Source organism: Anomaloglossus baeobatrachus, chromosome 7, assembly GCF_048569485.1.
Source record: "Anomaloglossus baeobatrachus isolate aAnoBae1 chromosome 7, aAnoBae1.hap1, whole genome shotgun sequence".
Lineage (NCBI taxonomy): Eukaryota > Metazoa > Chordata > Amphibia > Anura > Aromobatidae > Anomaloglossus > Anomaloglossus baeobatrachus.
In genome coordinates this window covers 183,505,494-183,529,324 of record NC_134359.1, presented here as the reverse complement: position 1 = coordinate 183,529,324, position 23,831 = coordinate 183,505,494, and the positions used below count along the sequence as shown (strand labels likewise).

Here is a 23,831-nt window from a genome sequence, read left to right as displayed (position 1 = left end):
AATCTGAAGAGTCACATATTTATACACAACAGGACTTAGAATAGTGCAGTAAAAAAAAAAAAGTTATATGAAACAGAACTATCACTATGGCAGGGGGACAAACTGTTGTGGCCATAAATACTGCTGCAGTTCAGTGTGAAAGTTTTATTGTCCTCTGATAAGGGTCTGGCCTGGGCTGTGACACGCTCGGATGGTCAGAGGAGCACATCTTTTAACTGATGTAAAAAGACATGAATCCATGAGACACATTCATTCCTTCTCTGAATGTGTCAAAGGTCATCATAAGTTTGTACTCCCATAGTCTCCTATCTCTCTGGGACTTGAAGTTTCCTTTCAATACCAGCAATTTCATGTCCATGATGCTGTGGTCTGGGTTACAAAAATGTTTGGCCACAGGTAGATCCATCCTTTCTCTAATTGTGTGGCGGTGAGAATTCATCCTTGTCCTGAGCTGTTGTCCTGTCTCCCCTACATACAGACCCCCAGTTGGACATTTGGACATTTCTTTTAAACAATTTTTTTTATCTCTACTGGCTAACACGGTACAAAGATATATTTTACTTGTATATAGGTGTCACGAGTCCAGTAGTTCTAGTGTGAAACATGCTGCCAAGAGTTGGTGATATTTTCTCTTTTAGAGCCTCATAAAAATCTCTTGCTGAATCCATCAGGTCCTGGCGCTTTCATGATGTTCAACTCCCCTATTGCCATCTGAACGTCCTCTGGAGTTATTTCCTTATTCAACGGACTCAGTTTTTACTGAGAAACCTGTGAAAGTTGTAACTGCTCCAGCCATTCCTTTCCTCTTTCAATCTATTTCCCTCTTCTACTATATAACTTAGCATGATATTCCCTCCCTTATTCATTTTCTTTGGATAAGTCGACTGATTCCCATCTTTTCTAGCCTTGCTCACTATGAAATTCACTGGCCTCCTTCCCCTAGCTAAATTGCATAACAACTTCCCTGCTTTATGCCCAAATCTACTGTACCTTCTTGCTGTGACCTAACGAAGTCTTCTCTTCTTTCCGCCCACACCTCAAATCCCTGTTTTTCCTCCAGTCACTCCTCCTTCGCCCACCTAGACTTATTTTTCAAATATTTAGTATATGTCTGTCTAAGAATACTACTTGCCTCTTGATATCGCTTATATACCTGCTTTTTAAGCTTAGCTGTATGTTCCATTATTCTATCCCATAGAACCGCTTTAGCCGTCTCCCAGAATAATGATGCCTCCTGCGCGTGTTAACCATTCGTCCTTAAAAATTCTTCCCACCACTCCTTTAAAATTCTTTGGAAGTTACTATTTCTTTGTAGAAATGTAAGGAACCGCCAAATGTACGGTAATCTGAACCTCTGTGAACTCTTTCTAACACGTCAACCGTTACCGAGCTATGATCTGAAATCACTAAATCCTCGATTTTCACCTGTGTAACCCTTTTAGTCATAATTTAACTAACCAGAATATAGTCAATCCTCGACCATGTATCATGCGGTTGCGAATAATGCGTAAACTCACGTTCATGTGGATGCTGTAACCTCCAGCTGTCCTGTGCAGTATCCCTCAAAAGAGTGTTCAGCGGCCTCTCTGCTTTAGTCCCCTTACTCTCCAGTTGTCAGTTATACCGCCTGTTCTCCTCAGTTGAAAAAACGTATTAAAATCCCCTCCCACAACTTAGTTAAGCGCTGTGTCCACTAGGATTTTATTAGTGACATATAGAAAGAATGTTTTCTGTTCAACGTTAGGTGCATATATATTGTGAATACTAAAATCATCCAACGGACCTGTTATTTTAAAATGTACATACCTCCCCTCCTCATCCTTGTCTTGGGACTCCATTGTTTGTGTGAAATAATTGACTAAGGTTAAAACCTCTTAACACCTTTTAGTGCCACATGAAAGTCACTCACTAAAGGGTGCAAGTGTATAATATTTAGAGGGTGGGACATTATATATGTCTTTGACATCTATCTTTATATCCATCCATCCATCGTAGCTTTTTAGGTTGCGTGCCCACGATCAGGATTTGCAGCACTTTGGACACAGAATGTTTTCACGGTGTCCAAAATGCTGCATTGCGCAGAACAAGCGCAATTGAAAAATGTTTAAAAATCTCCTGCTGACTGTGAGTGTACTGTCCGCAGTGTCAACTGACCTGCGGCAAAGCTTCCCGAGCTGCAGGATGTCCATTTATGCTGTGGAGAGGAGTGTTCTCCGCAGGGAGAATAGATCTGAATTCCGCAGCGGCCCGAACCCAGATCGTGGGCACAGACTGCTGCGTTCTTCCGTGGTCCATTCTCGCTTCTCTGCTGGATGACTGACACTGCGTCCTAGACGTAGTGCCGCCGGATCAAAGGCACATAGCCTAAAAGTGAGAAATTTGGCTCTGCAGCAGCAATATTTTTGTGAAGTAACTGTGGATTCAAAATGCTCCCTATACTCATGAATAAAATCCTTGAGGGCTCTAGTTTCCAAAATGGAGTCACTTGTTGGGGGTTTCTGCTGTATAGAAACCCTAGGGGTCATGCAAATGCGACATGGTGCCTGCAATTTTTCAACTCTTCCAAAATTCAAATGGTGCTTCTTCCGTTCCGAGCGTTCCCGTTTGTCCACACAAAGGTTTTTGGCCACATGTGGGGTATCACTGCGCTCATAAGAAATTGGATGACAAACTGTGGGTCTACTTTTTGGTGTTGCCTCTTGAGAAAGTGAAAAACTTGGTGCTAAAGCAACATTTTTGTGAAAAAAATGAAAATTTTCAATACGACGACCTAAGATTATCAAATTCTGGGAAGTACCTGTGAGTTTGAAATGCTTACTGTACCTCTGGATAAAATCCTTGATGGGTCTTGTTTCCAGAATGGGGGGGGGGTCAGTTGTGGGGGAGCTCCACTGTTTAGGCACTTCAGGAGCTCTCCAAATGCGACATAAAGTTCACCAATGATTCCAGCCAATTTTGCAGTCAAATGGCGCTCCTTCTCTTCCGAGCCCTGCTGTGCTCCCAAGCGGTTGATTTCTGCCACATGTGAGGTATCAATGTACTCTGCTGTTCAAATCAGCAGACATGTGCAGTGATCACCTCCGGCTCATCACAGCAGCCAGCAGTGATTACCCCTTCATTTTTTAGGATGTATCGGTATGTCCACGGTCATGAAGGGGTTAAGAAATATGCTCCTCAGAGCATCTGGGGGCACCACTACTTTGGACCAGACCTCAATCAAAGGACAATAAAACTTTCACACTCTTTTTCTATGAACTGCTCCAATTTCCTACCATAACAGTTTGTCCTTTTCCCATACTGATAATGTACTTCACATCACGTGTCTTACTTACTGCATTATTCTATGTCCTGTTGTGTATAAATGTGACTCTTCAGATTATGTGTTATACCATGCCTGATGAAGAGACCTGAGTGATCTCAAAAGCTTGCTATTTATTACCATCTTTTCATTTAGCCATTAAAAGGTATCAACCACTGAAGACTCTCCAGTTTTTTTAAACAATTGTGTTCTCTGATGCAGGTTCAGTGGCTCTCTAAATGCTTAGCTGTGTAGAACCCAACCTACACCACTTCTGCAGGCATAGGTCGAAAGCTGTAGTCGATGGTGGTGAAAGCGTTCTACAGAACTCATGATTATGGAGAACTACATGGCAGCAGGTTTACTAGTCTTAGGGATGATTTCTCGCTAAAAAAAATTATGATTTTAAAGGGAACCTGTCAGGTGCAATATGCACCCAGAATCACAAGCAGTTCTGGGTGCATATTTCTAATCCCTGCCTAACCGTCCCTGTATACACTAGCATGGATAAAGAGATCTTTAGAAAAAGTATGTCTAAAGATCTTTTATCTTATGCTACTGAGCACGCGGGGACTAGTCCCAAGGGCATTATATCCCCTGACAAGCCAACCTCTTAGTATGTTCGCACACCCACAGGGGCGTAATAACATTCTGTTCAATTCAGCATCACCAGCGGTGATGCGCGTACCTGTGTTCACTGTGACCGCGCTCTGAATGTCGGCACTTCTGGTCATACGCAGTATGAAGACGTGTGTACGCGTCCCAGCTTCAGAGAGGTCTACTGCACATAACTGGAAGTGCAGGGAGTTCAGAAGAGCGGTCACAGCGAACACTGGCTCTGGTACGCACGTCACCGCTGGTGATGCTGCATTGAATAGCACGTTAGTACGCCCTTGTGAGCTTATAGATGCTGCCTGGTCAACAAGTATCATGTAAGGAATTGGTTGCATGGTTTCAGCCAGGTAATTTTGACTCTGAAAAGCTACGTTTCTGAGAAAAAGATACTTTAGATACAGAGCTGCACTGGAGACTAGCTGGACAGACAAGTTCCCAGCAACTGAGGCCATTCTCCTGTAGTAACATGTGTCTCCCTCTCACACACACAGACACCAGTTTTAAAAGCTAAATGACAGGAGGAATCAAATTTCCCCCCAAAAATTCAGAAAAATTCACAGAAACAAAGGTCAAAAGTGTTTACCTGCCCAGGCCACAGAATAAAATGTAGTAACAGGATGCAACAAAACTCCTTAATAAAGATGGAGGCAACAGGTGCATAGCACTGATGGAGCAACCACTCACACACTGCCACTCCATGGAGGGGCTGATTGCTTAGTATTAAAATTGCACACAAATGGCTTGTATAGGGCGCCGTTCACACATGTAGGTGCACAGTGTCTGGCTTACAGCCTATTGACGACGCCCTTACTATTAGACTAGGTGGGCTACCCAGCACTATATAAGTGCATTACACAGGAATGGAGACTCTGGTTTACAAGGCCCAAATTAATGACCCTGGCTGCACCCTGTCTAAAGATAGAAGTGCAAAAAAATATATATATGAGGTATTAGTTTATATTTTGGCCAAAATACGGATGCTCCCAACCCAACATCAACGGTCCTCATGTATTGCAAGTCCCGACACTAAATTTAAAAGCTAAACCACAAAAAGAGGAATTAAATTTTGCCAAAACAATTCAGAAAAATTCACAGAAACAAAGGGCAACAGTGATTACCTGCTCAGGCCACAGAATCAAATGCAATAACACCATGTAGCAAAACCCATGAATTAAGATAGAGGCATCTGTTGCCTCCATCTTTAAGGTAAATGCTGTTGCCCTTTGTTGAATTTGTGAATTTTTCTAGACACTTTTTTTTTTTTTGTTTCAACGTCGCAGCTTTTGAGTCACACATACTTGACTGAAATCATGCACCCAGCATCTGATACCTGCTGCAGCATCCTCTAGCAGCATGTATCAGCTGTCAAATTCCCCTTAATGGGAACCTGTCACCAGATTTTTCCCATATAAGCTGTGGCCACCACCAGTAAGCTTTTATATACAGCATTCTAGAAGGCTACATAAGTCCCCAAGCAATAACATAAAAACATCATTTATTATACTCGCCTTTTATTATTCTCTTCTCTTTAGGGTAAATATATCAGAGGGTAAAAAATATACCAAGACTAGCTGTAGTACCCGGTGTTGCCCATGATAGTAACCGAGTCTCTCTCTCTGTCTCTCTCCCACTCCCCACTCTCTCTCCCAATCTATCTGTCTCTCCCACTATCCTTCTCACCACCAAAATCATATCAACTGACACACAAGCAGTCTTATAAGAATGTCCTTCAATGCCTATAGCAACCAATCAGAACTCCTATTACTGACTTATAGCAAAATAGAAGCAGAGCTGTGATTGGTTGCTATAAGCCACTTAATATCCAAGGTAACTGTTAAAACAGCCAATATATTACCTCACACATCCAAACAGTAAATAATTGGGTTTTGGGGTTTTTTTTGGTGGGGGGGGGGGGGGTTGCGAATAGCTGTAAAGAGTGGGATTAAAATTTTCCCTCAAAACATAGTCTATAACATTCCCCAAGTCAAAAGGTGGCTGTGCAAAATTTTGTGATTTTAAATGTGACGTGGATTCCTTTAGCGGATATACACACATATACTCAACTTTATATTACTGTAGGTGATAGATAAGCTATAAATAATACATTTAAATAAAACGTGTGCACATAATAAAGAACAAAGGATCTTGTTTATGCCTGCATAGCTAACTTTGTACATTTATAAAATAAAACACTGGTAGAGTACTGCATTAAAGTTACATCCTCCTAGCTTCAGCAGAAATATAATTTAATAATTTTAGTTTGTAAGTTTATGAAATTGACACCTGCAGTTATTAAGTCTTGCAATACATTTCTGATTTTCTGTCTAAAAACACGGGTGAATGAATAGAAATCTGTGAGTGATATGAAAGGTCTATTACAGTGGATGAACTACAGGGTTTCACCGAAAATAAGACACTGTCTTATATTATTTTTTGCTTTGAAAAATGTGCTGGGCTTATTTTCGCCTTTTTCCCTCCCAAAAAAGCAGACCACCCTCCCCAAGAGAACCCCAGACGTTTGCATTGCTCCCAGGTCCTCCTGAGATCGTCGGTGGACGCTCTTAGCAGATATGCTTCTCACGGTCCTCCTCTACGCCTGGCCGACACACACACACATACATCAGATCTCACACACACACTCAACACATCTGGCGATACCAATTGTTTCCGACCCGCAGGAGGAGTGTGTGTGTGCGATCTGATGTGTGATTGTGTGTGCGATCTGATGTGTTGGTGATCTGATGTGTGTGAGTGGGCATTTCACTACAGGTCCTTCCGTTTGGCATCTGGTGAGTATGATTGCAGGGCCTTCTGTCTTTCTTCTCTTTTTAGGGCTGTCTGCTTTTCATAATGAAGTGTCCTGCAGTATTCTGTAACTTTATTAACTGCATGGAGACTTCATTATTGAACTGAGACTAGTGCTTATTTTTGGGGTAGGACTTATATTTAAAGGGAACCTTTGACCAGTTTTTTTCCTATTAAACCAAAAATATCACCTTCTACAGCTCCTGGGCTGCATTCTGGGAAGGTGCACCTTGTTGCTGGCCCCCCTTGCAGACCCCTAAAGAACATTATAAAATCTTTCCGTTTCCTATGCAAATGAGTTTGGTTGGCCAGATGGGTGGGCCCTAATTCGGCTCCTGTCCTCCCTCCTGCCGCTGTTCTCCATCCCCCAGTCATGATTTACATGAATAATGCCGCCCCACGCTGCTGGAGTCTTGCGCAGGAGCATTTCCCTGTGCCCCTATTGTGGGCATAAAGTTTCACTCGCGCGAGTGCCGGTGATGTAGTTGTGCAGACGCGAGATTATAGGCGGCGCTGTGTATGACCTCACCAGCGTCATCCTCATACTCGTAACTTTATCTTGGCTGGGTATCAAAATTTTGGGGTAACCACACATCATTTTATTTTTTTTAAATTTATTTATTTTCCTGTATGATATAGACTCGTCATTGGTTGCAGTCAGACAGCTGTCACTCAGCGTGCGGTTGCATCTGACGGCAACAGTCACAGATGGGAGAAGCACTGAATATGTATGAGCCTAATAAGTGGGTGTAGTGAATATGTAATGAGGCTAATGAGCTGGTCGAGAAAAAGGAGAGGGTGTGGGAGCAGTGTGGTGGCCGGCTGGTGATCGGTGAGTAAGAAGCGAAAAGAGAGAGAGAGATTTCCACTCCTGCAATGTTTGTTTTTGTTTTTTTTTTATCCTGGACCAAAGTGGGTGACCAGCGTTTTTGTGACAAGAACGCAGGTACATCGCATACAAAACGCAACCCTTTTGTTACCATGCATTTTGCCATCCATTTTTTCATCCCCTCATTGAGTTCTATGGGTGAAAAAAAACGTGACAAAAACACAAAAAGAATGAAGATGCTGCTTTTTTTTGTCAAAGATTTTAACAAATATTTGACAAATAAAACGCTGACAAAAAAACTGCAACATGCGCATGGAAATTCTGATTTCTCATAGACTTTTGCTGAAGAAGCAAAAGCATGCAGTTTGTCATTAACAGTGCACTTTAAAACGCGACAAAAACGTGGAAAAAAAAACCCTCAATGTTGCGCCTAAAGGCCCCGTTATACGCAGCGACATCGCTAACGAGATATCGCTGGGGTCACGGAATTCATTACGCACATCTGGCCTCATTAGCGATGTTGTTGCGTGTGACACGTACGAGCGACCGCTAATGATTAAAAATGCCTAATCGTTGATCGTTGACACATCGTTCATTTTCTAAACATCGTTGCTCATGCTGGATGCAGGTTGTTTGTCGTTCCTGAGGCATCACATATCGCTACGTGTGACACCCCGGGAACGACGAACAACAACGTACCTGCGTCCTCCGGCAACAAGGTGTGCGTGTCATTAATGCGGCTGCTCTCCGCCCCTCCGCTTCTATTGGCGGGCTGCTGTGTGACGGCGCACGAACCTCCCTCTTAAAAAAGAGTTTTGCCGCCCACAGCGACGTCGCTAGGAAAATAAGTCCGTTTTACCCGTCCTAGCGATATTTTTCGCTACGGGCAACGATTTGCCCGTGACGCACAAACGACAGGGGCGGGTGCTTTCACTAGCGACATCGTTAGCGATGTCTCTGCGTATAAAGCAGCCTTTAGAGTCTGTTCTACAACCGCTTCAAAAGTGAAAACATTGAAATGTACCACACTATAATTATTTGCTTATTTTTATACTTACAATGTGTAACATTGGAGAGAAGTTATTCATATCATGTTCCTAATTGTCAAATGTATAGATTAAGTTGCTTTAAAAAAAAATAAAAATGGAAATTTGAACCCTTATTCCTATAAGTTTAAAAAATTTATTTTAGAAAGAAATGTTGATACATTTATGTCAACCCTTTTTTTTTCTTTTTTAATTCATAGGACATTCAAGAGAGGAGAGTGTGGATGAAAGGATTAGACATTACAATCAAAGATTGCTGTTGGAGAGGATTGACAGGGAGCATGACAAGCTTCTTCGGTGAGCCTGTAAAACAGAAGAGTGTTTGTGATGTGTTTTTCTTTAATAAAAGAATATTTCTTTTTAATCTTCAGGTATTTGTGTTGAAATGTAATATTATCTTGACTATGCTGCCCTAATCTTGAAAAAAGATTTTTTTTTTTGGGTATTCAAAGAATACTAAACCTAGTAATGAATGATAAAAGTAAACAAGTAATATGTAATGGTGCTTCAAAGTTTGAGGAACCTTCAGAATTCTCCATATTTCTACATTAATTTGGCCTAAAACTACAAATGTTCACACCAATCATAAAAAAAGTTAAAAGCTAATTAAATAAAACCAGAGTAAAAAAACAAAAAACTGTAAAAACAGTCATATTTTAGGAGGAAAATGATCCAATACCACATGTTTGTGTAAGAAATATATGTGAACTTTTTTTTTAGTATCTGGTAGCAATAACTGCATATAAAGATTCCCAAAAATTGTTGATTAGTCCTGCACATCGGCTTGGAGGTATTTTAGCTTGGTTCTCCCTGCAGACCACGTCATCTTTTCTGTTGATGAATTTTCTCACTTGCTCTGATTGCTTTGGGTACTTCAACAGCGTTTCTGTATGATTTAAGGTCAGGATTTGGCCTTTTCAAAACATTCTTTTGTTTGTTTTTTTGTAGAAAGACTTGTGTGCTTTGGGTCATTATCTTGCTGACTGACCCACGTTCATTTAAGATTCAGCTCATAGACCAGGGGTGGGCAATTAATTTTCCCATGGGGCCGCATGAGAAGTTGGGATGATTTTAGAGGGCCAGACTAATATAATTAACTCGGTTCATATATATAATATATATATATATAATTTATTAGTGGTGAAGTGCACTGCCTCCCACATGGGAGACTGGGGTTCAAATCCTGGCCCTGCCAAATAGCTTGGGGGTGAAAAAAAAAAGCCTCTAAACACTATAATACCTACCTTCTGGTGGCTGTTATAGCGTAGTGGTTAAAGTGCACATCCACCAGTATACCAGTAGGGGCCCTTAGGCAAGACCCCTAACACTATAATGCCTACCTCAATAAACATGAGTGTCACGAACAAAGAGAGTCATGCCAGCTCGGACGTCGCCCGGATTAACAAGGTCCGTGTCAGATGTTGAGGAACCAAGACAACCTGATGATAAATGGGCTACTGGAACAAACCATAAATGGAGAAGGCAAGAGAACCTGGATCTGATAAAATGCAACTACAACAGACCAAATGAGAGGGGATACATAAAGCGTATGAGGAAACTATGGATGGATAAAAGACCTGAATGTCCATTTACTGAGAAACAACTAGTCACCCAACGCTTCAATATCATAAAGAGAAAGCTATTATCACAACTTGAGATAGATCAACTGCACTGTATATCCACACCACAGGAAGACCTGGAAGAACAAGATGTGCAGCCCTCTGAAAATCCTGATCCAATTCTGCAACTAGAGGGTACAACAGCTGATCTGAAACAGAAAATCATAGAGAAACTGAATACCATGAACCCCAGAGACCGATTGCCAAGGCTCAGCAGAGAAATACCACCAGAAAGTATGCTAGAAGACGCCAATAGACAATAGCCATATAGGCACTAATCATAGCAGCACAAGAGCAAGCCCTAAGTACCAGATCCATAGAAGCAGGGATCTACCACACAAGACAAGACCCAAGGTGTAGACTATGTAAAGAAACCACGGAAACAATCCAACATATAGTGGCAGGATGCAAAATGCAAGCAGGAACAGCGTACACCGAACGCCACAACCAAGTAGCGGGAATTGTATACAGGAATATCTGTACAGTGTATGGGCTAAGTCCCCCTACGTCCAGGTGGGAGACCCCAGAAAAAGTGGTGGAGAATGAAAGGGCTAAAATCCTGTGGGACTTCAAGATCCAGACAGATAAGCAAGTGGTAGCTAACCAACCAGATATCGTGATAGTAGACAAGGGTCAGAAGACAGCAATGATAATAGATGTGGCAGTGCCTAATGACAGTAACATCAGAAAAAAGGAATATGAGAAGCTGGAGAAATACCAGGGCCTTAAAGAACAACTGGAGAAGATGTGGAAGGTGAAGGTGACAGTGATTCCAGTGGTGATAGGAGCACTTGGAGCAGTGACCCCTAAGTTGGAAAAATGGCTGCAACAGATTCCAGGAGCAACATCTGAGCTCTCTGTCCAGAAAAGCGCAGTGCTGGGAACAACTAAGATCCTGCGCAGAACCCTCAAACTCCCAGGTCTCTGGTAGAGGACCCGAGAATGAGGAAGGACAAATAACCACCCACAGGGGGTGAGAAGGTAAATTTTATACACACATATATACACACACACGCATATATACTGTGTGTGTATATAATATATATACACATACACACAATGTATACATACATACACACACAATCCCCATATACTACATCAGTACACCCGCCACATACTACACCTGTAATATACATCCCTATACACTACACCTGTAATAAACTACACCTCTGTATACTATACCACTATATACTACATCACTATACCCCTATATACACCTGTAATATACTACATCACTATATACTACACCTGTAATAAACTGCACCACTACATCACTATATACTACACTTGTATTATACTACACCACTACACCCCTATATACACCTGTATTATACTACACCCCTATATACATCTGTATTATACTACACCCCTATATACATCTGTATTATACTACACCCCTATATACACCTGTATTATACTACACCCCTATATACACCTGTATTATACTACACCCCTATATACACCTGTATTATACTACACCCCTATATACACCTGTATTATACTACACCCCTATATACACCTGTATTATACTTCACCCCTATATACACCTGTATTATACTACACCACTATATACACCTGTATTATACTACATACACCCCTATATACACCTGTATTATACTACACCACTATATACACCTGTATTATACTACACTACTATATACTACACCTGAATTATACTACACCACTATATACACCTGTATTGTACTACACCACTATATACTACACCTGTATTATACTACAGCACTACACCCCTATATACACCTGTATTATACAGGTGTATATAGGGGTGTAGTATAATACAGGTGTATATAGGGGTGTAGTATAATACAGGTGTATATAGGGGTGTAGTATAATACAGGTGTATATAGAGGTGTAGTATAATACAGGTGTATATAGGGGTGTAGTATAATACAGGTGTATATAGGGGTGTAGTATAATACAGGTGTATATAGGGGTGTAGTGGTGTAGTATAATACAGGTGTGTGTATATAGGGGTGTAGTGGTGTAGTATAATACAGGTGTGTGTATATAGGGGTGTAGTGGTGTAGTATAATACAGGTGTGTATATAGGGGTGTAGTGGTGTAGTATAATACAGGTGTATATAGGGGTGTAGTGGTGTAGTATAATACAGGTGTGTATAGGGGTGTAGTATAATACAGGTGTATATAGGGGTGTAGTATAATACAGGTGTATATAGGGGTGTAGTGGTGTAGTATAATACAGGTGTGTGTATATAGGGGTGTAGTATAATACAGGTGTGTGTATATAGGGGTGTAGTAGTGTAGTATAATACAGGTGTGTATATAGGGGTGTAGTGGTGTAGTATAATACAGGTGTATATAGGGGTGTAGTGGTGTAGTATAATACAGGTGTGTATAGGGGTGTAGTATAATACAGGTGTATATAGACCCCTATATACACCTGTATTATACTACACCACTACACCCCTATAAAACTACACCACTATATACTACACCACTACACCCCCCCATATACCACACCTGTAAAACTACATTCCCATATACTACACCACTACATCCCAAATATTTGTCAACAGTTAACCCCCTCCCCTCCGCCCCCCATTGTCCCCGCAGGTTACTAGTAACCACTCACCTCTCTTCTTATTGTCACCTCCTCAGGCACCTCCATACAAGCCCCCCGCTGAGCGGCTTCTCTTTCACATGCCCAGGCTGCGCCGACACTGTATTCCTAGGAGCCGCTGCCTCTCTCCGTACGGGCCCCGCCGCTGCAGCGTCTTCTGCTGCCGGGCGGGAACTTTTCAAATGACACACGCACGCCGTACTGACGATATCAGGGCGTGCGTGTGTCACAGAAAATGGTGCCGGACAGGGAACAGAGGAGAGATTCCTGCGTTCCGCTGCCTGCACTGACCCTGCGGAGCTGCAGGATCTGTCCTCTGTTTCCTACCCGGCACGCAGCGTGTGATGAGGGCAATCTGACCACGGGGCTCCCGGAGCCTGGAGCTCCGGACAACAGGTCAGATTGCCCTCATCACTGACCGGCCAGCAAGGACGCCCTGAGCCAGACGGGCCGGTCACAGAGAGTAGGCGAGCCGGATGTGGCCCGCGGGCCGCCCCTTGCCCAGGTCTGTCATAGACAGATGTCCTGACAGTTTCCTTAAGGATTTCATGATTTCAAAATCAACTGCAAGCCATACTGGCCCAAATGCATTAAATCAGGCTCTTGCATGTTTCACATATGGTATGCAGTTTTTATGTTGTAATGCAGTGTTTTTATTTCTCCAAATATAATGCTCCTTATTTAAATCAAAATCCTGGTAATGTCAGAGGCTTTTAGTTGCATAAATGTTACCCTGTGTTACTTTGAGACCTTGTGGACTAATTTTTTCCCTTGTTTTTGGAGTGATCTTTAGGCTACATTCACATCACACGACCGTCCACAAAAAAGGTCCCAGTTTTCCACATATGCATCCGTGTGACATCAGTGTGTCACCCGCATCCGTTCCATATGCGTTACGTTTTGCATCCGTGTGGCTTTGGCTTCTGGTTTTTTGCGGTCCGCAAAAAAAAAAAAAGGAAGGAGGGTTTGTTCCAGCATACAAAAGGAAAAAGTGCAAAAAACAACGTTTTGGCCGAAACGGTTTTTTTTTTTTGCTCTTTTTCTTTCTGTATGCTGGAACAAATAAAGATTTATAAACTGAGAGGAGATTCTCAGTGCCTTGGAATTTTTTGGATTCTTTACAAAGTTCCAGCTGGTGGAAAGCTGCACCAAGCAGTACAAGTGGTGGAGTGGTGCATTGGGATACTGTTGATTCAAGCCAGGATGGTTTGTGCCAGAAATTTACCCAGGATCCATTACAAGCTAAAAAGATAGATAGCATGATAGAGAGGTAGTAAGAAAGACCTATATAATGTCCCAGTCCCCAGCATTTTGGAAGCCTTTCATGTGGCACTAAAGGGTGTTTTAAGCTCCAAATTAAATATTATCCCCCAAAAATGACATGGGGTCCCCCACCTTTTTTTTGTAGCCAGTAAAATGAAGCAGACAGCTAGCAGCCTGCAGACTGCAGCTGGCAGCTTCACCTTGGCTGGTAATCCAAAATAGAGGGCACTCCATGCTGTTATTTTAAATAATTTAAAACAAAGAAACGTGGGGTCCCCCCCAAATTACATCACCAGCCAAGGTAAAACAGACAGATGTGGTTTGGTATTCTCAGACTAGGGAGGTCCATGGTTTTTGGACCCTTTCCAGCCTAAAAATAGCAGGCTGCAGCCGCCCCAGAAGTGGCGCATCCGATCCTAACGCTTCACCTCTGCTCTTACGGTTGCCTTGGTGCAGTGGCAAATGGGGTAATAAATGGAATCCATGTCAGCTGTGAATTGCCAGCTGACATCAGGCCCTGAAATTATTCATGGGTTGGTGTCTATCACATACCCCCCATTACTAATCCAGTCTTTGAACAAAGACAAATTTTATTTGAAGAAACACCCTCTGACTGCAGCCGTCGTTCACCAATTTATTACAAATTTTAATAAAAAATGTCTGACGTAATCCATAGCGAGGTCCCACAATGATTACCAAATCCGAACCTGAAAGACGTCAAAAGAGAAAATTATTAAAGAAATAAAGACAACAGACCAATTTACTCCCCTGCAAAATCCCTAATCAGGAGTGCACCTACCATGAGGCGACCTGAGCCTTGGCCTCAGGCGGCACCACCTGCTGGGAGAAGGAGGGCGGCAGCCAGGGTCTGTCCCCATGATCATAGTTGGCTTTACCTATATGTGAGTAGTACAGTCACACAGGGCGTCGGCCGCCAGGCTCCAGAGGGGGGCACCGCAGGGAGACAGACATCATATTGATTTGCAGTGCCCTCACTGCTTGTTTCCGCTCTGCCAGATCTTATCTGCCAGAGAGGATTGTGGGGGCGGGAAATTCATCCTATCTGAGGTGACCCTGCCGTCCTGCTGCTGCTGCAGATAGAGCCTGGACCATCCAGGAGAGACGCAGGCTGTGATAGACTATCTGCAGGACTTCAGCTGTGAGAGTAAGGTCACTCAGCAGGGCGGGGTTAGATGTGAGGGGAGTGTAGAGGGGGCTACATTACTCTCCAGATAGCTCCAGAACATAGCTATTAGTAAGGGGGAATACCTATATATACCTGTACATGAAAGGTGGAGAGAGGGACATTTTATTGCAACGGGTGTATATTTTGTTCCTGGAGTTGGGATTGGGGGGTTTCATTTTACTACAAGGGGTGAAGCGTGTGTTTGTGAATGACCTACATAGGAGCCACTTTGCAGTATAGTCATTTACGCCCATTATTGTTTACACCTACTTACACCTCCTTAATTTCACTATTCCCTTTTCATATAATCATAATTTATACCCCTTCCCTAGATTATAATCATATAATAATGCCCCCTCCCCCACTAGAGTATAATCATACAAGAACGCCCTCCTCACACTAATGTATAATCATAGTATCATAGTATCATAGTTTTTAAGGTTGAAGGGAGACTCTAAGTCCATCTAGTTCAACCCGTAGCCTAACATGTTGATCCAGAGGAAGGCAAAAAAAACCCAATGTGGCAAACAAGTTCAAATGGGGAAAAAATTTCCTTCCTGACTCCACATCCGGCAATCAGACTAGTTCCCTGGATCAATACCCTGTCATAAAATCTAATATACATAACTGGTAATATTAAATTTTTCAAGAAAGGCATCCAGGCTCTGCTTAAATGTTAGTAGTGAATCACTCATTACAACATCAAGCGGCAGAGAGTTCCATAGTCTCACTGCTCGTACAGTAAAGAATCCTCGTCTGTGATTATGCTTAAACCTTCTTTCCTCAAGACGTAGCGGATGCCCCCGTGTTCCAGTCGCAGGCCTAGGTGTAAAAAGATCTTTGGAAAGGTCTCTGTACTGTCCCCTCATATATTTATACATTGTGATTAGATCCCCCCTAAGCCTTCGTTTTTCCAAACTAAATAACCCCAAGTTTAATAACCTGTCTTGGTATTGCAGCCCACCCATTCCTCTAATAATCTTGGTGGCTCTTCTCTGCACCCTCTCCAGTTCAGCTATGTCCTTCTTATATATCGGTGACCAGAATTGTACACAGTATTCTAAGTGCGGTCGCACTAGTGACTTGTACAGAGGTAGAACTATATTTTTTTCATGAACACTTATACCTCTTTTAATACATCCCATTATTTTATTAGCCCTGGCAGCAGCTGCCTGACACTGTACACTAAAGTGAAGTTTACCATCCACCCATACACCCAAGTCTTTTTCTGTGTCTGTTTTACCCAGTGTTCTACAATTAAGTACATAATCATAAATGTTATTTCCTCTACCCAAGTGCATGACCTTACATTTATCTACATTAAACTTCAATTGCCACTTCTCAGCCCAATCCTCCAATTTACATAAATCTCCCTGTAATATAAAATTATCCTCCTCTGTATTGATTACCCTGCAGAGTTTAGTATCATCTGCAAATATTGAAATTCTACTCCGCATGCCCCCAACAAGGTCATTTATAAATATGTTGAAAAGAAGCGGGCCCAATACTGACCCCTGTGGTACCCCACTATGAACTGAGACCCAGTCCGAGTACGTACCATTAATAACCACCCTTTGTTTCCTATCACTGAGCCAGTTTTTAACCCAGTTACACATATTTTCCCCTATCCCCATTATTCTCATTTTATGTACCAACCTTTTTTGTGGCACCGTATCAAAAGCTTTTGAAAAGTCCATATACACAACATCCACTGCATTTCCCAGGTCCAGACTTGAACTTACCTCTTCATAGAAGCTGATCAAATTAGTTTGACAGGATCGATCCCTCATAAACCCATGTTGATACTCTGTCATAAGGTTATTTTTCTTGAGATACTCCAGTATAGCATCTCTCAAGAAACCCTCAAGGATTTTACCAACCGTAGAGGTTAAACTTACCAGCCTATAATTTCCCGACTCAGTTTTTGTCCCCTTTTTGAATATTGGCACCACATTTGCTATGCGCCAGTCCTGCGGTACCGACCCTGTTATTAAGGAATCTGAGAAGATTAAAAATAATGGTCTATCTATCACAGAACTCAATTCCTGTAGTACTCTGGGGTGTATGCCATCCGGGCCCGGAGATTTGTCAACCTTAGTGATTTCGAGGCGGCGGCGTACTTCCTGCTGGGTTAAGCAGGTAATATTCAAGGGTGAATTTATGGTATCACTGGTCATGTCATCTGCCATGGCATTTTCTTGTATAAAAACCGTAGAAAAAAAGTCATTCAGCAGGTTGGCTTTACCCTCATCCCCTTCCACCATTTCACCAAGACTATTTTTAAGGGGGCCAACACTATCGCTTTTCAGTTTTTTACTGTTTATGTAGTTAAAGAATATTTTAGGATTATTTTTACTTTCTCTCGCAATGAGTCTCTCTGTCTCAAACTTAGCTAACTTAATTTGCTTTTTACATATTTTATTTAATTTTCTATAATTATATAATGCCTCATCACTACCTACCCTCTTTAATTCTTTTAAGGCTTTCTGTTTTTCTTTTATTGCTTCCCTTACAGCTCTATTTAGCCATTGGGGTTTCCTCCTATTTCTAGCATGTTTGTTCCCATAGGGTATATTTTCTGCACAAGCCCTATTCAGGATGCTCATAAAAGTCTCCCATTTGCTTTGTGTACTTTTATTACTTAGTACATCATCCCAGTTTATTGCACTAAGATCATCTCTCAACCGTTTAAAATTTGCTTTCCTGAAGTTTAGTGTCCTTGTAGCCCCTCTACTAGACATCTTACGAAAGAATACATGAAAACTTATTATTTTGTGATCACTATTCCCCAAGTAACCCCCAACTTGTATATTTGATATGCGGTCTGGCCTATTGGTTAGTACAAGGTCTAGTAGTGCTCCCCCTCTTGTGGGGTCCTGTACCATTTGTGAAAGGTAATTATATTTCATTGTTATCAAAAATCTATTTCCTTTGCTGGAACTGCAAGTTTCTGTTCCCCAATTTATATCAGGATAGTTAAAGTCCCCCATAATAATTACCTCTCCGAGACTCGCTGCTTTATCAATTTGCTTTATGAGGAGATTCTCTACCTCTTCCATAATATTCGGCGTCTTATAACACACCCCTATCAGTATTTTATTATTCATTCTCCCCCCCCTTATCTCCACCCATAGGGACTCTACATTCTCAGTACCCTCACATATGTTGTCACGCAGGATGGGTTTTAAGGATGATTTTACATATAGACACACACCTCCCCCTCGCTTATTTGTACGGTCATTCCTGAAGAGGCTATAACCCTGTAAATTAACAGCCCAGTCATAGCTCTCATCCAGCCATGTCTCTGATATCCCCACTATATCATAATTTTCTTCCAACAATATTAATTCTAATTCCTCCACCTTATTTGTGAGGCTTCGGGCATTAGTGTACATGCACGTTACGTATGACTCTGTACCTGTATTCCTGCTTACTGTATTAACTGTCCTAACCCTTCCCCCCGTACCACCCCCAATTTCATTACTTGTGCCCTGGTCACTATCTGCACTACATTCCCCTTCTATAAAGTGAATACCCTCGCCCCCCATTCCTAGTTTAAACACTCCTCCAACCTTCTAGCCATTTTCTGCCCCAGCAGAGCTGCACCTTCCCCATTAAGATGCAGCCCATCCCTAGCATAGAATCTGTAGCCAACTGAAAAGTCGGCCCAATTCTCCAGGAACCCAAAACCCTCTTTCCTACACCAATTCCTGAGCCACCTGTTAACCTCCCTGATCTCTCTTTGCCTCTCTGGTGTGGCTCGTGGCACAGGTAGTATTTCCGAAAATACCACCTTTGAGGTCCATGCTTTAAGCTTACAACCTAATTCCCTGAAATCATCTTTAAGGACCTTCCACCTACCTCTAACTTTGTCATTTGTGCCAATGTGTACAATGACCGCTGGGTCCTCCCCAGCCCCTCCCAGTAATCTGTCAACCCGATCAGCGATGTGCCGAACTCGAGCGCCAGGAAGACAACACACTGTTCGGCGATCCCTGTCTTTGTGACAGATTGCCCTATCTGTCCCCCTAATAATTGAGTCCCCCACTACCAGTACCTGTCTTGCCTGCCCTGCACTCCTATTCCCCCCCTTACTGGAGCAGACACTCCTCTGGCGTTCAGAGGTCATGCCTTGATGCAGCAATGCTACCCCTGTAATGACATCCCCCTCATCTGCCAAGTTTGCAAACCTATTGGGGTGTGTCAGTTCAGGACTAGCCTTCCTAGCACTTTTCCCTTTACCCCCCTTTCTAACTGTCACCCAGCTACCTACCTCACTGTCCTGCCGCTCCCTACTACGATCCTCCCCCACATCTGACCCAGCAAGCTGCTGCTCAGTGAGCAGCACACTCCTTTCCATATTGCTAATGCATCTCAGAGTTGCCAGCTGCTCATTTAGATCCAGTATCTGGGCTTCCAAATGTGCAACTTGCTCACATCTCGAACAACAGTATGCACCCTCGAACGGCTTTTCAAGGACTGCATACATGAGACAAGATGTACACTGGATCGCATTAGCAATAGTGGAGCACATTTTCTAATGGGGATAGCACTAAACAAATGTTAAGTAATTAAACAACTAAATACAAACAATTCTACTCACACTTACTTTTGCTCACACTTTGCTCACTCACGCTCACAATGAAGAAGACAGGCCAAAATTCGCGCGCCTAGCCTAGGTTTTCAGAAGTCTTCCTTCCGGCTGTAACGGCCAAAACCCGGTTCTCCTTGAGCTCGCGGTGACTCTTCACTTATCCCAGAAGGCACTGGGAATATGCAAATTATCCTCGCAAGACTCCTTCCCTGGCTTTCAGAAGTCTTCCTTCCGGCTGTAACGGCCAAAACCCGGTTCTCCTTGAGCTCGCGGTGACTCTTCACTTTTCCCAGAAGGCACTGGGAATATGCAAATTATCCTCGCAAGACTCCTTCCCTGGCTTTCAGAAGTCTTCCTTCCGGCTGTAACGGCCAAAACCCGGTTCTCCTTGAGCTCTCGGTGACTCTTCACTTATCCCAGAAGGCACTGGGAATATGCAAATTATCCTCGCAAGACTCCTTCCCAAAGAATCAAATAATCAAATAATCAAATAATCAAAGCATAAAGCACCCCCCATAGATTATAAAAATATAATAATGCCCCCTCCCCCACTAGAGCATACTCATATAATAATGCCCCCTCCCCACTAGATTACAATCATATAATAATGCCCCCCCTTCCCCTGGAGTATAATAGAGTAACACACCTTACTCCTGGAGTATAATCATAAAATAATGCCCCCTCCCTAGAGTGGAGTATAATCATCGAATAATATCCCCCACCACTGGAGTATAATTGTAGAATAATGTCCCCCCACTCCTGGAGTATAATCATAGAATAATATCCCACACCCCTGGAGTATAATCATAGAATAATGTGCCCCACCCCTGGAGTATAATCTAATCATAAAATAATGTCCCCTCCCCTGGAATATAATCATGGAATAATGTCCCCCACCCCTGGAGTATAATCATAGAATAATGTCCCCCATCCCTGGAATATAATCATAGAATAATGTCCCCCATCCCTGGAGTATAATCATAGAATATAATGTCCCCCACCCCTGGAGTATAATCATAGAATAATGTCCCCCACCCCTGGAGTATAATCATAGAATAATGTCCCCCACCCCTGGAGTATAATCATAGAATAATGTCCCCCACCCCTATGACTATAATCATTATCCCCTTTTTGAGTATATTCATATAGTAACTTCTCATGAAATAACCGCTTCCTGGAGTATAATTACATACACCCCTTGCAGTAAGATGATGCCCCCTGCAGTGTAATGTGTTCTTTCCGTGTACATGTGCCAGACGTATTGCTGAGTGCCATTCACTGACAGATATCAGTTTTGTTTTTTATACTGACTTCCTAAAATGTTGTCATAGTATTATAATACTCAAAATGTAACCCCTTCACTCCCAGGCGATTTTCCGTTTTTTGTTTTTTTTTGCTCCCCTTTTTCCGAGAGCTGTAACTTTTTTTATTTTTCCATCAATCTTGCCATATAAAAGCTTATTTATTGCGTAACAAATTGTACTTTTGAGTGAAATCATTAGTTTTACCATATATTGTACTGGGAAACAGGAAAAAAATTCCAAGTGCAGTGAAATTGCAAAAAAAGTGCAATTTCATGATTTGTTTTTCGGATATTTTATTCACTGTTTTCACTATATGGTAAAAATAAAATGTCAGTATAATGCCTCAGGTCAGTACGAGTTTGTAGATACCAAACATGTATACTTTTACTTTTATCTAAGGGGTTAAAAAAAATTCAGAAGTTTGTTCACAAAAAAGAATTGTGCTTTTAGCGCCATTTTCTGAAACTCGTTCTCATTTTTCGGGATGTGAGGCTCAGAGACTGCTTATTTCTTTGTGTCTTGAGCTGGTATTTTCAATTATACAATTGTTATGCAGATGCTACTTTTTGATCGTCCGTTATAGGATCTTTTTAAAAATGTTGTGGCAACCAAAAAATGTAATTTTGGTGTTTGGATTTTTTCTTGCCACACCATGTACCGATCTTATTTATTATTATTATTATTATTATTTATTTTTATAGCGCCATTCATTCCATGGCGCTTTACAGTGAAAGAGGGTGTACATACAACAATCATTAACAGCACATAACAGACTGGTATAGGAGGAGAGAGGACCCTGCCCGCGAGGGCTCACAGTCTACAGGGAATGGGTGATGGTACAATAGGTAAGGACAGAGCTGGTTGCGCAGTGGTGTACTGGACTGAGGGTTATTGTAGGTTGTAGGCTTGGTGGAAGAGATGGGTCTTGAGGTTCCTCTTGAAGCTTTCCACGGTAGGGGAGAGTCTGATATGCTGTGGTAGAGCATTCCAGAGTATGGGGGAGGCACGTGAGAAATCTTGTACGCGATTGTGGGAAGTGCAGATAAGAGAGGAGTAGAGAAGGAGATCTTGGGAGGATCTGAGGTTGCGTGCGGGTAGGTACCGGGAGACTAGGTCGCAGATGTAAGGAGGAGACAGGTTGTGGATGGCTTTGTATGTCATGGTTAATGTTTTGAACTGGAGTCGTTGGGCGATGGGAAGCCAGTGAAGGGATTGGCAGAGTGGCGAGGCTGGGGAATAGCGAGGGGAGAGGTGGATTAAGCGGGCCGCAGAGTTTAGGATAGATTGGAGGGGTGCAAAAGTGTTGGAAGGGAGGCCAGAGAGCAGGAGGTTGCAGTACTCGAGGCGGGAGATGATGAGGGCATGCACTAATGTTTTTGCTGAATCTTATTTAAGGAAAGCATTGATCCGGGAGATATTTTTGAGTTGTAGTCTGCATGAGGTGAAGAGGGCTTGGATGTGTGGCTTGAAGGATAGAGCAGAGTCGAGGGTTACTCCAAGGCAACAAACTTGTGAGACTGGGGAGAGTGAGCAACCATCAAGTTTGATGGAAAGGCTTCTTGGAGGGGATGAGTGAGGAGGAGGAAAACCTCCAAAAGAGAGCCTCAGCACCACCAATGAATAATATGAAAACCACTGTGCCAAGTACCTAACAAACCATTGAAACAACAATTGATACAAAAAGGCACCAGGGTTCAGGATGATAAATAACAACTTGGCATGGACCTTGATTAGTGCGAATAATATAAATTTTATTATTCATGGGGTGAAAAAACACTCACATTTAAAATCATTTAAAAACAGACATACAAAATACTGTTTCCTCCATGGTTCAAACCTGGCACATGTTCAATAATTCAGGGAAAACATATACAATCCAAGATGGAGAATGGACTCTGTCCCCTAGGGAACTCTAAGTACTCTATATATGCATCCCATATACAATCAAGTGTGCCTGCATTGCACCTACTGGTTTTGAAAAGCCTGAAAACTACCACCAAGTAATATAAATCACAGCTGAAATAGCCAGATTTAAGTCTAAATAATGACTATACAGGATTACCCAGGCAGCAATGCAAGGTGCAGGAAACTCAGTACAGGACCCGACGCGTTGCGCCAGTCAAGCTGGCTTCATCAGGAAATATCCATCATTCATCAGGATATTCTCCTGATGAAGCCAGCTTGACTGGCGCAACGCGTCGGGTCCTGTACTGAGTTTCCTGCACCTTGCATTGCTGCCTGGGTAATCCTGTATAGTCATTATTTAGACTTAAATCTGGCTATTTCAGCTGTGATTTATATTACTTGGTGGTAGTTTTCAGGCTTTTCAAAACCAGTAGGTGCAATGCAGGCACACTTGATTGTATATGGGATGCATATATAGAGTACTTAGAGTTCCCTAGGGGACAGAGTCCATTCTCCATCTTGGATTGTATATGTTTTCCCTGAATTATTGAACATGTGCCAGGTTTGAACCATGCAGGAAACAGTATTTTGTATGTCTGTTTTTAAATGATTTTAAATGTGAGTGTTTTTTCACCCCATGAATAATAAAATTTATATTATTCGCACTAATCAAGGTCCATGCCAAGTTGTTATTTATCATCCTGAACCCTGGTGCCTTTTTGTATCAATTGTTGTTTCAATGAGGAGGAGGAAAGACAATGAATT

The 23,831-nt window shown here is 42.3% G+C and overlaps 1 protein-coding gene across 5 annotated transcripts in view; it reads left to right on the top strand.

Annotated features, from left to right (window-relative positions):
* TNRC18 (trinucleotide repeat containing 18) overlaps positions 1-23,831 on the top strand; it is a 1,341,710-nt gene that overhangs the window by 329,938 nt on the left and 987,941 nt on the right. For all 5 annotated transcript variants that reach the window (XM_075317830.1, XM_075317829.1, XM_075317828.1 and 2 more), the window contains one exon: positions 8,794-8,890. In XM_075317830.1, coding sequence (XP_075173945.1) covers positions 8,794-8,890 — 97 coding nt within the window. The remainder of the gene's footprint in view (positions 1-8,793; positions 8,891-23,831) is intronic.